The 16,736-nt window shown below is 38.0% G+C and overlaps 2 protein-coding genes across 3 annotated transcripts in view; one reads left to right on the top strand and one right to left on the bottom strand.

Annotated features, from left to right (window-relative positions):
- Positions 1-353, bottom strand: part of ASB5 (ankyrin repeat and SOCS box containing 5) — a 43,319-nt gene extending 42,966 nt beyond the window's left edge. Inside the window, exon 1 of one of the 2 annotated variants that reach the window (XM_075500287.1) lies at positions 215-353. The gene's annotated coding sequence lies outside the window, so the exon portion shown is untranslated. The remainder of the gene's footprint in view (positions 1-214) is intronic. The other variant, XM_075500289.1, reaches the window with a different exon arrangement.
- Positions 3-8,064, top strand: SPCS3 (signal peptidase complex subunit 3). The gene is made up of 5 exons (XM_075500293.1): positions 3-289; positions 2,837-2,912; positions 5,646-5,720; positions 7,159-7,274; positions 7,768-8,064. Exons 1-5 carry the CDS (start codon positions 147-149, stop codon positions 7,898-7,900), a joined length of 543 nt encoding a protein of 180 aa, XP_075356408.1. The 5' UTR covers positions 3-146; the 3' UTR covers positions 7,901-8,064.
- The last annotated feature ends 8,672 nt before the right edge of the window (positions 8,065-16,736 follow it).

The following is a 16,736-nucleotide window of genomic DNA, read 5'->3' as shown; positions in this document are numbered from 1 at the left end:
CCTTCCTCCGCGGCCCCAGCGAAGGCGCCGCCACCCGCTTCCTGCCGCGTCCCAGCGCCGCCGGGCCCGCTGGAGCCGCCCCCTCCTCCGAGCAGCGGCTGGAGCCTGGGAGCCTGCGCGGCGCGGCGGCCGGGGCGAGTGGGGAGATGAACACGGTGCTGTCCCGGGCTAACTCGCTCTTCGCCTTCTCTTTGAGCGTGATGGCGGCGCTCACCTTCGGCTGCTTCATCACCACCGCCTTCAAGGAGCGGAGCGTGCCCGTCAGCATCGCCGTGTCCCGGGTCACGCTGTGAGTGTGGGCGGGAGAGGGAAGGGAGTGGCGGAGGAGAAGAGGGCCGGGCCGGGCGGCGGCTGCCCGCTGGGAAGGGGAAGGGTTTGTCTGGGGGCCGCTGCTCTTACGCCGCTGCCCGCCGAGGAGCCCCTGCGGGGCGAGTAACGGCCGGGCGCGTGAGGGGACGTTAACGTCTGGCTGCGGGACGGCGCAGACGCGAGCGGAGGCCCGCCGCCGCGGGAGCTGCTCGCTGCTCTCGTTCCACCGGCGGCACCGGCCGGGGCCGCGGAGGTAGGTCTCCGCTTCCTGCCCGCTCCCTCGCTCCCCGCCTGGGCCAATGGGAGAGCCCCACGACGGCGCTCCGCCACCTCACGCCCCGGCCGGGCGGGAGCTGGGGCGGGGCCGCCCGCGTTGGGCGTTTCGCCGCCGGTCGGCGCGGTAAACTGCTGGCCTGCTGAAGGTGCCGATGAGGGCCGCTGTGTTGAGGCACGCTTGCTTGCGGACACCAGTCGCGTTCTCTCTAAGGGGGTGGTGACTTACAGGGCAGTCGAGCGAACTGCTTTTGACAGTTTTGAGGGTGCAAGGACCTAAATGAACATACGGTTTATCTCCCTAGCACCTTTTTATTAATTAGCAGTTCCTTTATATTTTTCCACTGGTAAGATATTTTCTTTTTTGCGAGCTCTGCGACAGTAAACTGACTGGGACGGTTTATCTTCCTGTGAAAATGCACCAGGTGTAGAATACGTAATACCATATCAAAAGCATGTTGCCCACATGACACAATATGCCAATGCAAACTTGTGCCAGGGGAACCTTTCTTACTTTTTTTTTTTTTAAAAAGGAAACTTTGTCACAGGAAGTTTCCGTCAAGTTAAGTGTGTACGTTGTGGAGGGCTGTAGTTTCACGAGCAGTTGAGCAGCTGCTACTGCCACCAAAAAGTGGAGGTCTTTGCTGCTGCTTCTAGCCACATACATGGTCCTTTTCCAGAGCTGCACAGGCGAATGGGGCTCACAGGATACTGAGCTGTTTTAACTCAACTAATGAGTTTGTTTAGTTTGGTTTTGGCCAAGTTAGTGAGCTAAAGCAGCTCATGGAGCTTTGGACCACCCCCAAGGTACATGGCAGGAGTGGATAGCTAGGAGCAGGGTCTGAAAGGGGAGGTGAATGCAAATGGAGAGTGGGAACTGCCGTTGCCTTTTGGGTTGGTTTAATATCTCGGGAAAATAAACCCCATATTTATGCTAGATTAAGGATTGCAAACAGCATAAAACCAGCATAAATGCGTATTTTTGAGTGTTCTGGTGAGCTTGACATATATGAGGTAGCATACTAATGATTAATTTGGATTAAACTTATAGTGCTGTGTCAGTCCCTTCCATGATGCGCAGATCTGGTATTAATGAGAGGCATTATACCTTAGTTGCTTTTCTTGAATTTCTGTGAAGTTCTGTACACCCCAGGCTTAAAGCCTGTTTTTCCACCAGATTGACAAAGATTCAGAAATGAAGTCAAGTGCTTGATAAGGGTTGCTACTTAAAAAGATGTTGCTTTTTTGCAAAGGGGTGGAAATTTGTACCAAGGCTTAAATTGGGAATTTTTGATGGTGTTTTTCTTAACTACTGTCTCCAAAAGTGTTTTTTTCTGCTGCTAAACTTTTTTTTTCTTTTTGATTACTAAGCTTAGTGTTAATGAAATTATATTGTAATGGACTAATTTTCAAACTGGAATAAATGTAACTAAGAAGTTCATACAATTTTTGGTACGTGAGGAATTAAGGTTCATAGCTGATTGCCAACCTGCTTATGCTATTCCTGTTTGTAGAGGGTAAGTTCGGTAAATTGATAAGCTTTGTGAATATGTATGAAAATATGTGCTGTGTCTCTGTTATTTTCCAGTTTCTTTTTCTAATGTCATTTAGTGTGGCAATGTCAGATATTCCTCCAAATGTGGATTTGTAATAAAGTCTTCCAAAACGATATGATTTTCCATAATGTAGAATTTTCTTTATACTGCTACTTAAATACATTCCAGGGAGAAATCTCGTAAGTTGTGTGAACTGCAAACATAAACTCCATTTTATCAGAATGGTTGGAGTGTCTTGTATGAGACTGAGCCCTAGAGGCTTTTTTTTATGGAAAGTTGAGAAATACTGAATAATACTGAAAATGGTTGCTAGCAGACAGCTATGCTGCCGGTGTTCCAGTCAGCTTTATATATTCGGGGATGGCTATTTTACATAGCCATCCCCATATTTTACTGAAATGAAATGTAATGCAGTTTAGGTACAGATAGATACAGATTTTTGTTAACAGGAAAAGGTCTATAGGCTATTTGTGTAACTTAAGACTACTGTGGTGGCAAGGCCTGTCATTCAAAACTGGAGCTCCATAATCCCTGGAAGGCAGGTTTTATTTTGTAATGTTGACTATATTTTAGCCAAAAGTATTCAAAAGAAAGCACAGAAAATGGAAGAGGGAAATATATAATAAGAATAATAATTTATGTAATGCATAAAAGAGAAGTAATGAGAAAGGATAACCTTGTGTTTTGTTTTGTCTTAGAAAAAATGTAGAAGATTTCACTGGACCTAGAGAAAGAAGTGATCTGGGATTCGTCACATTTGACATTACTGCAGATATCCTTAATGTAAAAAATGATTTGTGAACGTTTTGAAATAACATCTTGACATGTATTTTTGTTACCTTATGATCTTCAGATATTCAGGACTTGAGGAAAACTTGCAATTTGTCTTAAAATACGAATTTAAAGCAGTGAAAAGTAGTATTTTACATAGCTAGGGCAGTAAAATAGAACTTGGAATAGCTGTTCTGTCTCTAGTAGATGACACAGGGCAAGTTGTTTTCTCTCTTTATTTTATGCCTGTTTTTAAAATCAAGCTCTATAGTGAAGTGTGCTGTATCTAATAATGTGAAGTACAGTTTAACATCTGGACAGTATTACCATTAAGTGAAGTTTGTATTGGTGGTTTGAGGTGTGAATTAATTATAGGGTTTATATAACATGCTATTTTGACTGTCATACTGAATTTGGAAACTCCGATGCACCTTTCAAACTCATTTTGTTGTGAGGCTTTCAACATACAAGTTGCATACAAGTACCTGTCTTCCTTTAAAAACAAAAAGACATTGTAATCCTTTACTTGCTTGGATGCTAAACTACCAAATCTTTAACATTGAATAGTATGAATTCTTCATGCTATTGAGTAGTATTCATTGGGAAGCATATGAGGTACTACAAAATCTATTACATTACTTTTTGGCCTCTTCTCATTGCTGTTACCTTTCTGCAACTTTTCTTTTGTATTTCTCTGCTTCCCTGTTAGTCTGGTTTTTATTGGGGAAAGAGGGTTGTGTGTGGATATTTTTGTTTGGTTGCATTTTGGGTAGGTTTTTTGACAGTAGAAGGGAATAATTCTTAGGATTTAGGGTCTTGCTGTAAAAAAAAAAAAAAAAATATCTGTGTTTTTCTGCGGAAGTCAGTACCAAGTATGAGGCAGCATGCTTTACCTCAGGTGATTACACTAAGCCTTGCTTTGCAGCTGGGCTGAGATTCCTGGGATTTTTCCCTGTCTGCTGTTTTTTGTCACTGTGTTTAGGCAAGACATTGATTACCTCTGTGTTTTGGTTTCCCTGATATGGAGAATACTACATTGTGGACGCAAACCAAACAAAATACAAATCTTGAATATGTGTGAATGCTGGATAAACAGGTTAATCAGATTTTTGCAGGTGTGTGTTGCACAGGAATAAGAGGGATTTTTTTTTATCAGCTGGAAGCAGGAGGGTTGAACTCCTAAGTCTGAGTTTTACCTCTGAAATGCTTATACATATTAAAACCAGAGACCAAAATTCTAAAGTAGATGAATTGAATTGTATGCAGTGTATATAGGGGGAGGTAAAGCAAGGCAAGACAGGCCTTCTAAAAGAAATGTTCTTATACAAGGATCAGTCTGCAGTATGTGGACATAAAGATTCCATGTTTTAATTGCTTTTAATAGTAGCAGTAGTTTTAACATTTTTTTATAAAAACTCTGACTTAATCTTTCATGCCTGGCATAAATAAACCTTGCAGTGTGTAGAGTTGTAAAATACAACTTTCTGGTAGGGTTTTTTTGACAAAATTTGTAAAGAGATACCAGTACATGGGCTCTCTTAACTAATGGAAACAAGTTGTTAGTGCTAGGAAGAATTAAATAAAATGACAGTTAGAAAAAGAAGCTAGTGAAAGGAAAGAGGAGGAAACAGTTTTCACAAACTCTTTTTAGCTTACTTAATTCGTGGTTAACTTTAGCAAGTGTTAAGAAATCCTACAAAGGAGATATTCAGAATCTTATTTGTTGTTTTGAGTTAGATGATGAAAAATGTTCAAGTAAAAATAGCTAGTCTTGCAGCAACAGCAGTTAATAATTTAATTCTTTCCTTACTTGCCTTTTGAATTAGTGGCTTAAAAATGTGATTTAGTCTTGGGATGAGTGGAACAAGATAGAACAGATTTTGAGGATGGTTGGGGAATCTGTTTAATTTATTCTTTGAGATAGTGGCAAATAGAATAAAACAGAGGACTGGGAAATAAAAGGTTACAGCTAATCTTTATTGTGAGTTAAAAGGTCTTCTCCTTAGCAGTCAGACACAGTACATTTTATTGCTAAATAAACAGACAAGTATTTAGAATATCAGCTTTATTATCCTGACAGTCTCAAGTGGCAGTCACCAGTTCTTTACTGTTGATCAAAAATCTGAGCAGAGTTTTGTTCCAGTCTAATAAGCTGACTTTCTTTGTAGTAAGTGGGTAATTAAATTTGCTAATTTCTGGTGTCCCTTCCGATATGAAATACTTCCCATCTATTAATTTCTCTAATGTGGGTATTACAGGCTCTTTGAACCCTCTACACTGCCAATTTTGTATTATATATATTGTTTAATGCTATTGTATCTCGATCCACAGTTGGATACCAGTGTTCTTTGATAGTATAAATAATCGCTTTGAAGATATTTACTGAAGAATTCTGTCTTGCCTTTTATGTTTAAGGTTTTATAATAGATTGTCTAGCAGCGGATTATGGTTACTAGCTTGCAGTGTCAAATATAGAACTCTCAAATCATTGGAGGAAATAGCTGTTAGATTTCATAAATAATAATAATAATAATAAAAAAACCCCACAAACCAAAGACCTGTTGCTTTAATATGATTAAAATATATGTTAGAACTCCTGGAAGTGCTCTGATTTATAAATAAAATGAGGTATGTTAAAACGTAGGAACTCACTGTAATTATAGTCTATTTAGATCTAGTAAAAATAAAACAAGGTTATGTAAGTACAATATGGTATTTTTCTTAACTCGCATACATCTGCAGAGTATATTTGATTGGAATGTTAAACAATTGTTTCTATATTTGTCCGCAGAATATTCAACGAAAAACAATGTAAGTATCAAAAAGAAAGTGGAAGCAAATACCCATTTTGTACTGCAGCTATTTTTAACATTCTGAAGTTCTGCTGGGAAGAGTTAAGGCACCAGCATTTCCTACTAGCTTGGACTGTTTTTACTGGCCTTCATGATTGTTATTTTCTTGAGAGTTTAACTGCAGGGTGGGAAGTTCACCCTGAGTTGATATGTGCCAAGCAGAGTGGGAGAACAGTAACACATGCTTTGTTGTTCACTTAAAACAGTGGACTGTAAATGAGTTTTTTCACATATTTGCTCAGTCTGTTTTACTTTTCCCTAATGTTCTGCAGTTGACTGCTGTTAGAAACAAGATGTAGTGGCCTTTGGTCTGGCCAGGTGTGGTGGGTCTTTTGTTCATAGATCACAGAAGTGTTTGCCCATACCAGTTACTGTAGCCCCATAATACATTTATGTTACCTTGTCATACTTCTCAAAATAATTGGCCTTGCTGCATCCTTTAAATTGCTACTGATATTTCACTTTGGGTAGCTGAAGGCTTTTTTCACTGATCTGATAGGAGCTGTGTGGAACAGCCTATGGAAAAATTATTTTAGTGAAACACCATGCTGCCATGGTACCACTGAATTCTCGTTTAAGCTACTGTGGTCACATTGCAAGGATGTAGTGAAGGCTTGGGGTTTTTTCTTAACTTGCAGCACAAAACTATCTCCTTACTTTTCTTTTTTGTTTTTTAAAAGTACCTTAGTTATTGTATACATGCTGGTGGATATTGTGTTTGTAGTAAAATAGTTTTTAGGGTTCTTTATTGGGGTCTGGGACTTAATTGTCTTGTTTCATCTTTTAGTTGTTTTTTTTTTCACATATCACAAATATTGAGAAATATTTTTTCCTAAATTGTTCTTTAAGATACTAAACAAGACTGTTTAGCACTTAACTACTTAAAAGAACAGTATAAAGTTTCAAATATTTAAGAATTTGGGATCCATCTTCTGAATTGTTCATGCAGTTCTTGGGGTTATGCTTGCAATTCAAATAGAGACTTTTTCCATTAAAGTTGGAAAAATGTTAAATACCTAGGCAGTGTCATGATAGTTCAGTTTAAGTCCTTTATTTGAAATGAAGTGTAAATACCACTTTAAAAGTGACTTACCTTTGCAATTGAAAAGGAAAACCCATCATACTTTGTAAGACTTTGAAAGCTTATGACTTTTTAAAATGGCTTTCTCATGTTTTATTGAGCTGTTCTTTGTTGTTTCCATTTATTCTGTGCCACACTTGGGTGTGTAGTAGTACTAGTTTCCCCTTCCATAAAGCATTATTTTGTTAAATTAGTTATGGATTGCAAGCATGTACTTCAACTTCAGGGTTTTTAGATGAATAATGCTATGAAATTCCAGTGACTGAATATGATCTTGTAAGGTACCTTGCTGACTTAATTACAATTGTATTTTTAGGCTCTAAACCAGGTGGTCCTTTGGGACAAGATCATGTTGCGAGGAGATAACCCAAGGCTGTTCTTAAAAGACATGAAGTCAAAGTACTTTTTCTTTGATGATGGAAATGGTCTCAAGTAAGTAAATCCTATTATTATTATTCATAGTGTCTTGATTTACTTGCATACTTTGCATTTTATATGTGTTTGTATTGCTGTGGTAAGGTACCTGTATTCTATCTGATATTCTGTCAGTCTATTGCATCTTTGTAGTTTGATTGTTAGAAGATGACCTTGGGATACAGGATATCCTGTTTCTTCTTTAGATGAGAAGATGCACTGCTAATACAGGCAATAGGCTTCTGGGTTTCTGCTTCCAATATTCTTGTCTGTGTAGAATTGGTTCTGTGATGCACTCAACTCCAAAGGAGTTGGGTAACAACAGTAAAAAAAAAAAAAAAAATCTTATCTGGAAACAGGTAATACTTCATAAAGTAACTACATAAAATTAAAAGCCCATTGTTTCTGGATCAGGAAAACAATTTGTATCCTATTTTATTTAGTATTAGTAGTTACTAATTAAATTGGTTAACTTGAGTATTTGTGCTGATAGTCTTTGTTGCTTTTGCAGGGGAAACAGGAACGTCACTTTGACTCTCTCCTGGAATGTTGTACCAAATGCTGGTATTCTACCTCTTGTAACAGGATCAGGACATGTGTCTGTACCTTTCCCAGATACCTATGAAACAACAAAAAGTTATTAAATTATGATACTGAATCCTAAGCAAGATATTTTTATACTTGTATATTGTGAATAAATTTTATTGCAGTTTCTTCTCACATCCCATGCAACCCTTCAGTGAAAGGTACTTAATTTCCTCAGGTGTAACAGCATAGGAAAAGGAAATGAAAGTTCAGGGTTTTTTTTTTAAATAAAACATTGAAGCTGAAACTTAAGGGAAAAGTAAATTGGGGAGTAATGGTTTTGGGGGGAAAACAGAGGAATTTTTTTTATTTCTTTCTCCTGGCCATCTGGGTATAGATCTCCTTTTCTTTTAAATAAACATTTTTAAACCAGAAGATAGTCTTACTGTGTTTTTCTGAGATACTGTGATAGTTATTTAGTCTGTGTAGAACTCAAATACACCTTCTGGAGTCAGTTTCTGTGAGTGCCTGAAGGAAGTGGCTATTCTGTTTTACAGCATTTTGCTAAATGCATGCCTAGCGTGTTACAGTGAGGTAAGCTTCGTCCTTTCTGGGACTGCCAACAGCTACTTTGAAAACTGATAGTTCATTACGATGATCTTAAAAGTCGATGATCTTAAAGGTCTTTTCCAACCTATATGATTCTGTGATTCTGTTATCTGTCAGTCAGCCTGCAGATCTTATTTTGAGTGCTGTTGGTGTAGCCCACATGCAATTCTGTATTATAAAACACTTTAATAACTGCTTATAGTGCAGCTAACTGGAAGAATAAAAGAAATCTTTTCAGCGTGTTAAGCATGAGTCAGCAAGAAAAGTAAAAGCTTTAGGTAAAGAAAGACTGTCTACAAAGCAACCACTTGATTTTTATTGGAATCTGCTCAGCAGGAAGATTGAACACACTTGTTTCAGAGGGGGCTGGGACACCTAATATTAGAGGGGCCTTTCCATAGCAAAGAATGGGACAGATGTTCTCCAAAACAGTCTGGGAAAACATTTAAGAAATAGAGGATTTCCCATGGGAATATAGAGAAATGTAGATAGATTTACCAGCTTGAATATGGATGTGAGTCTACCTGCAAGTCTTCCTGATTTGCATCAACCAGGAAAGGTAGCAAGCAGTGTGTAGCAGTTTCAGTCAGCACTTCTGCTGAAGAAGTGGCCTCTCTGTGGCTGCACATCCTGGTCTTTGTGTCCTCCTTCACTCAGCTACAGCCACAAATGCTTGTCATAGCTGGGAGGACAGAAGGAAGAAAAGAGGGTACCAGGATTGCCTCTTGGCAATAATGATGGTTTATATTGATCGACTAGTGCTTCTTGCTCATCGTATATACAGAAAGAGGAGCACTTGCCACTATCACCTTCCTGATGTAGTTCTTAATGTACATGTATATATTCAAAGTATGGTAGAGGTTAATTTATTGCCAGATGTGGAATGTTCTGAATGTGCTGGGGACTTTCAGAAAGACCAAACATAGTCTGAAATTAAAACCATGTTTTTTTTTTTAATTCTGCGAATCAGAAAAAATAATAGGAAAAATGATGAGAATTGCAGTGTGACAAACCTTTTGAAAGAAGAGATGTAAAAGATTGGAGCAGTCTCCCCCTTTGTTGTGAGTTCACCTAAGAGGTGACAGATTTTGAGGAAGCCAACTTGATTTTAAAAAGGGATCTTTAATATTTGTGAATTATCCCTAAGTGACTATTTCGTACATTCTCTGTGTTGGTATATCAATCAAAGAAGTGTTGAAAAAATTTCCAAAAAGTGCTTTGTCTTTTTACAAACGAAATTTTGTTTAAGTGTGAAAACTAAAAAAATTATTTTCACAGGAATATTTTAGGGCAATTTTTCATTTGTCCAGCATATTTACATGAATTTCAGTTCTCTGAACTTGTGCTGTTTTCCACAGATTAAGATAATCAGCACGCTGAAATACATCCTATTTTTTCTGTGCTTTGATATCAAATGTATATATTGCTCTAAAAACTGAGAACTTAATACTTAAGAGATAATTGGGCAAAGTTGTGGAGTTGTTTTGTTAATTGCCAAGTAAGCGGTTGGTTTCTTCCTAAATTATATTCCTGAAATGTTTACTGAAACTTATTTCTTGTGGCTTGGCATTCATCCACTTCCCTATATTCCTTTGGCAGTACTCTTCCAATGAATATAAAGGCTGTCTATGACAGAGGTGCTTTAATTACAAAGACAAGGATCCGCTGTCAAAAGCCATCAGAGATAAATCTACCTTCTTTGCTTCAAACATCATGCCTGAAGCTTTTCTAGCCTTTCCCAGTGAAGAGAAATTATGTTTGAGGTAAGCATTCTAGAGAGATGAAGAAGAAACCATCACTGAGTTATGTTCAAGTTCTTAGGGAGAACTTGGTTTTATCCTGAGGGAAAGGCCAGCACAGATGAGCACTTAAATGATCCTGTAATAGCTTGCTCTTCCCTTCGCAGCCACTGAGCGGAACAGGATGCTCTCTGTTCTCTTCTTGGTCCAGGGAGCAAGGAGGCAAATTCCTCAGTTGGTCTCTTTAAAGCCTTTCAAAAAGTAAAATGACTCCCATATTTTGTTGTGACAATTCTTAAACCATTTATAAAAATGCTCTTTTATGGAAACAAATGGCATTTACATCCTCTTGTGTCTTCTGATACATCTTATAAAAAGAAGTATGATTGCTGGCAGCTGATTGTTCTCTTAGATGGGTTACTAACTAAATAATGGTGGTTTACGTAGTAATGTGTACAAAAGATGTATTCCCTAGCAACTGATTTACTTAATGGGAAAAGGCTTGAAACCCTTTTGTAGGAAATTTGAACCGAAAACACTTCTGATGCATTTCAGATAGCAATTTATTGAGGTTCTGGAGACAGGAGTTTTTCTCTAAGGACTGAAAAATGCAAACTCTTAAAGTAGCCTAGGTTTCCATTTACTGTTGAGAGCACACAGCACAATGTGGAAAGCCTTATGCAGGAAAGGAAAAAAACTATTTACAGCTCTGCTCCCCTCTGCATACAGTCTTATTTATGGATTAGCACAACAGATACTGAAAATAGAAAGACATTGAGAAAATAACTTCTAACTATTGGTTTATTCCTTTAATAAGTTTCTTCTGAACGATGAAATTAAAGCAAGCTATTACATTGCTTAACAACCAGATTCAAGTAGAGTTCCTGCATTATATTTGGATTACAAATGTTGAAAATGTTATTCTTCTGAAAATTATTTCATGAGAAGTTTTGCAGGAACAGTTCTGTAAAATGAAAGCTATTTAGATTGAAAATTCAGGTATTGGAGGAGCAATCTTACTCCAAATTTGTGTCAGAAAATACATAGAAAATAACTATTTGTAAGTCTTTGGTATTTAAGGAACGTTATTCTGGTTTTTTTGGCTTCTTTATTTTGAAAGAAAATTGAGATTTTTCTCCATTAAAAACAGCTTAAAACTGTTTGTAAAACATTTTAAACTGTTCATGCAAACAAACAAGCAAACAGACATATACACTTTAGCTTCAAAAGTCCCTTTCTAAGCACATAGGTAAATGTTCGTATTACAGTAATCACATCAGGCATATTATTATTAAACAAAAAAAATCCAAAACTTAGCTTGAACAAGCCAAACTGCTGCTGGATCTTTTTCTGATGCCCTCCACTGCTTCCCTGGGACCATGTGTGTGAATCTGCACCTTCTTGAAGAGATGAGGCATGGGTAAAGACAAAGTTAGGCATTCCATTGTTAAAGTTTCTTTTTCCCTTAATATTGTGTCACAGTAATAATTCCTTTTGTGCAAGTCATTATTTAGTTTATCCCCTAATAATTCTTCTTAATTAGCAACTAGTTTTTGTTTTACATGGAAAGATAGTCAGAATTTTTTCTCTCTCTCTTTTCTGTTTACTCCAAACCAACAGAGTTGCATTTATGATTTCTTCTTCCAAACATTAATGGTCTAATAATGAAATTCTAAATCCTCTATGCATAAGCTATTAAGAAAACAAAACAAACAAAAAACCCCCTCTGAACCAATATAGTTACGTTATCTAGACTTACAAACTGTTGAGTCAAAATAAAAATAATGGAGCCAAATATATCATTAAGAGACTATTTCAAAACTCAGATATGGTCAAAAGTGCTACCTGACCCCTTTCCCTCCCCCAGCTCAGTGCTAGTGAGGCCCAGCCGAAGTCCCCTGGAACTATCCTCTGCTTTCCAGCTGTATCCCCTTGGGCTCATTAGTGCTGCTCCAGGCCATAAATTCTGAAGAAATAGCTGGCACTCCTTTAAAATCATAAAACTGGCAGAAATGGATCAGAGAGAATGTACTATTTCCAGTGCTAGAGGACCGTGGCAGTGAGCAAGTGTTTTTGTAATTTGACGACATATTTCTATTATACCCATAACTTCATTAACGGCAATTGTAATTCATTTTGCAGTTGTAATCCAATTACTTCCAAGCGCTTTACAAGAAAAATCCATATTTATTTCCAGAAAGAGGCTGGCGTTCTTAAGCCATACTGGAAGTGCTTTTGCAAGAGATGGCCTCAAAAATATTATCTGGCGGTAGCTGGAATTGCGCGGGGCGGCGCGTGAGTCGCCTACCGCGGGCTTGGTACCGCCCGGCTGCACAGGCGGTTGGCAACAAAAGGGGGAACTGGGGACTCCTAATTGGGGACCCCCTTTGCAGAACCGGGCTTTGGACTTCACACGTGGGGTTTTGCTTCTGCGGTGCAACAGGGACAATGGGTACAGTGCTATTAATCCAGTCTGCCTCCTTGCTCGGTGTTTCTTCTTGCTTTTTCAGGGTTTGTTTTTTTCCCGAGTTAAGTGACTGCGATGGCCCTGGGTGCTCGTGCTAAGGTGAATGAATTGGGTTTGGTACACAGGTTTCAGAGTGCAGTGATAGGACCTCTTATGAGAAAAATAAGGGGGTTGGATGTGGCTACGGAAGACCAGTTCAGAAATGAGTGTTCGATTTAAGTGTAAAAAATACTTGCCTTTAAGAGTGACTTGTATTAGATATAGTTATGAGTGGCTGACAAGGCAGGCAGACAAAAGAGCTCTTTTTTCTGTAAGGTAGTAACTGAAGCTTAAGATAAAACTCGTTTAACTGTGATTGGGAAGTCACAGCGAGGAGATTGTGGGCTGCTTAAGTCTTTTTTTCTTCCTGTTTTATTTCCTCCTCTCTCTCCCAATTCTGAAAGAAAGAGAGGGTCAGAGTTTCTTTTTCTTCCCTGCCCTTCCAGCCCCCATCTCTGATTAAATATTACTTGTTCATTTATTTTTTTGCTTTAGGAATCAGCGTAGTAAGAAACAGAGAGGGGCACTGGCATCTGCAATCTAGCTGCATATGTGGCAACAGCCAACGCTGGCATTCTTTTTAAGGATTGGGTTTTTTTACATTTACAAGTGTTAAGATTAAAAAGTAAAGTGACTTGTACAACTTCAAGCTGTAATAAAATTATTTAAAATCATATATCTCATCAAATATATTCTCTGAGCTCACTATAAGGACTATCTAATTTCACATGCTCTGATCCACTTCCACATGAGCCATGAACTTTGCCTCATTCTCACCTCTCTGTATTGTCAAGTCTCACTCCTAAATGGAGTATCTCATTAGGACTCACCTTTTCAAAGGCATTTAAGAGTGAAATGATTTTGAAGAATTAGTCAAAGGAGCAACCCTAGAAACAGTGAAGACTGTATCTTGACTGAAATAAGGCTCTTGACACTGCCTTCTGTTCTATGAATGAGATATGGGGAAAAGATCCATAAAGGGGAAAATACTTGAAGATAGGTGTAAAACTATTTGGAAGATTATATACAGTTAGTAGCTGTAAGTTTTTCAATATCAGACTGGAAGACTGTGTTGGGCTTCATGTTTTAGAGGTGGTTTTTTTTTTTTTCTTTCTTTTACTTTTTCCTGGCTCTCATGCTGTTCACTACTCTCATTAACACATGGGTGATAGAACAGGAAGTATACTTAATGAAATTTAGAGATTATGCTCAGAAAGTTGTAATTGTTTGGAGATTCAAGCAAAGGTAGGCAGTAAATCATATTAAATTATTTTCCCTATGTAACTGGCTCTAGAAAAGTCAGAGCTGGGGTACTCTGTAAGTGTCTTTTGACAGTGGAGGCTGTACATTCACTCCACATCGTGAAATGCAGAATAGGAAATCCATGGTTTTTTTACAAAATATGGCTTATAGGAGTGTGCATTTAAGAGTACCTGAGTTCACGGTCTTGAAATGCATATTATTTACTGTACATGGGAAGAAAAATAAGTGTTACATCCACTGGGGGCGGGAGTAGAATCTGTTTTCATAAAGTATTTGTGTTTGAATATTTAGTCTGAATCTTCCCCCTCATCCATCAAGAAAAACTTTTTAAGATTAACACAGATTTTCTAGGAAGATATGGAACTCTTGCTGGAAATAACAGTTTATTCCAGTGTCTGTCTGGGATGATTTATATCTGGTGGATCTTACCACCGGGAAAGGCGATGGTATAGATTGGGTTGGCCTATTAAAGAGTGTACACAAGTTTTGTATTTCTCTTGCGGGTTTTGATGGAAACAGCATTCCCTACCTGGGTTGCACTGCGTAAGCCGTAGATGTGGTCATCAGCGGCCCCTTTCCACCCTGGGATGGGGAGCGCAGCAATGGGAGGTGGGTTGAAGCAGTGTCCTCCTCATCACGATGACGGGGCAGCAGCTAGGTTGTGCGCCTCGGGGCTGAGGTGGGAAGGATTTTGTGGTTGCTGGCTGGCAGTTATGCAATCATATTAGTGTAAGTGAAACTATCCCCGTTGACCTGAGTGTATGAGTTGATCCACTAAGTGGTAAATTCATGTTCCAGATAACTCTGTTTCAAAAGTTAAATTTACAGGGTGAGAAAGGGTGAGAGAGCAGTTCTGAAAACTGAAGTAGGGTCTCAAAATTTTGGTGGCTTAGTTGCCAGAACTTAGGCAATAGACCCATTAACTCCTCAGATGTATGTAGTGGACATGACCTTGTAATATGCTTTACGGATAGAGTGTTATTTGCTAAATACAGTCTTAGGAGCATAGAGCTGGTAGCAATAGCTCTAGACGCTGAGAAAAGTTAAAATAAATCTCTAACCAAAGTATTCGTATTTTTTTGCTTTAGAGAAACTAGGGGAGAAGAATAGATGAAGGGATGATCACCAGGTTACTTTTAATATTCTTGGGTTTATTGCTATCTAGATTTTTTTAAATTGTGTACACATGTAAAAGCAGAATGTAATATCAGATAACAAAATTTAGTTGTTTTATGAAGTACTTGTAATTGAGTATTTACTTCTAATTTCCCACCACCCCATACAATTAATCTTTATTAGAAATCTAGGTACTAATGTCTTGAACAACTGATTAAACAAAGGACTTAAAGATGACTCTGGCTATTTTTATAGCCTTTGTGATTCTTAATGGTAAGATGTTGATTTAACAATCAGTAGGATTATGTGATATTTATATTCTTCACAGCTAATGCAAGTTTCCTGTATTGTATTTAATTTAGTCTTCTTCCCTGTAGGTATCCCATTGCATAAATCCATGCAATATAAGAACATGAGCAATTGTATCTGCATAATCTTAAGTACAGAACGGAAACTGGATTTCAACTGAACAAAATGATGCTGTAATAGTCCTGGACTGAGTAGGAAGTGTTACAAACACTGCTTTCTAATGATGTTCAAGTGCTTTTTGCCAATAATTATATTTAAAAGGAACTTTCTGCTCTCCAGCTGAAAGTGGTTGGAGAATTTGTTACATGCAATTTAGCGTACGTCACTGAAAACATTGGTTCAGTACAGGCAGAAATAAATAAGGTCAATAAATATTTTATACTCTTGTAGTTGTGGATTTTCACCCTTGGGTTAGGGTCCAATAAATGCATTGCTTATAATTGCTAGAAATCCAAGATGGATGAAATAAAAATTCTGAACAGCTCCAAGTGAAGTAGTGCTGTATCTTGGAAAAAGCACAGAGCAGTCAATGGTTCTTTGATGCTCTGGCATCTGGAGTTGCCATCTTTCTGACAAAAGGAGAAGGGAAAAAAGAAAAGAAAAAAAATTCCTCATATCTAGAAAGTAACTTAAACTCTTGACTCTGTGATAAAGTTTATAATCATTCTTGTTCTGTATTTGGAGAACGGCTCTATGACAGGGTGTAAAGTTAATTTTGCAAGAAAGCGAAGTGTGTTTCTTATAAGCTTAGTTGGAAAGTCTCAAAGCAGAAGTCTGTGCTGCTTCAAGAATGTGCTGCCACTTAGTTTTAGAATTCAAAATAACATCTTTGACCCAGATATAGGATATATGTTTGCGGGTTTTAATGTGTTTTGCATCTCAACAACCTGATTCTTAATGCACTTCCTTGCTATATAAACAAACAACCTTATCTTTTTTACTGTTTAAAAAAGCATAACAAATAAGTAGAAACTGGCAAAGCAACTCCCTACCATGCTATTCCAGACTAATGTTAAGCTACACTGTGTCTGAAGTCTCTAAGGTAAAAGGGTTTGCAGATTTAACATTTGTCATTTTCTTGCAAATATTTAAATCTTCCAAAAGGATATTGATATAAAAAGTTAATGAAACTTTTTGTGACATAAGAGCGTATAGGTGTTGTCTTTGACTTGGTGAATAGTCAGCACTGTTATTTTCCCTGTCCCCCATTTTTATAAGTTATTGATTAGAAATTTGAAAAACAGCTGCTGACTTACTGAAAATGGACAGTAGGCCACTCCTCAAAGGCAGATAATTCCATGTAGGAACCCATCAATATTTGTCAAAGTCAGTGAGTGTCTTCAGATAAGGTATGTCTGTTTTTTTGTGGATACTTGGCACAATAATAATGTCGTGAGTTCAGTAGTCATGTTT

Source organism: Mycteria americana, chromosome 4 (genome assembly GCF_035582795.1).
Source record: "Mycteria americana isolate JAX WOST 10 ecotype Jacksonville Zoo and Gardens chromosome 4, USCA_MyAme_1.0, whole genome shotgun sequence".
Taxonomy (NCBI): Eukaryota; Metazoa; Chordata; class Aves; order Ciconiiformes; family Ciconiidae; genus Mycteria; species Mycteria americana.
Note: the sequence above shows the minus strand (reverse complement) of the source record. Positions and strands in the feature narration are given on the sequence as shown.

Excerpts from the sequence above, each read along its gene's own strand:
- SPCS3 (XM_075500293.1), top strand. The coding sequence starts at position 147 with ATGAACACGGTGCTGTCCCGGGCTAACTCGCTCTTCGCCTTCTCTTTG. Across the intron at positions 290-2,836 it reads GCCGTGTCCCGGGTCACGCT|AAAAAATGTAGAAGATTTCA; the intron begins GTGAGTGTGGGC and ends GTTTTGTCTTAG. Across the intron at positions 2,913-5,645 it reads CATTTGACATTACTGCAGAT|CTGCAGAGTATATTTGATTG; the intron begins ATCCTTAATGTA and ends ACTCGCATACAT.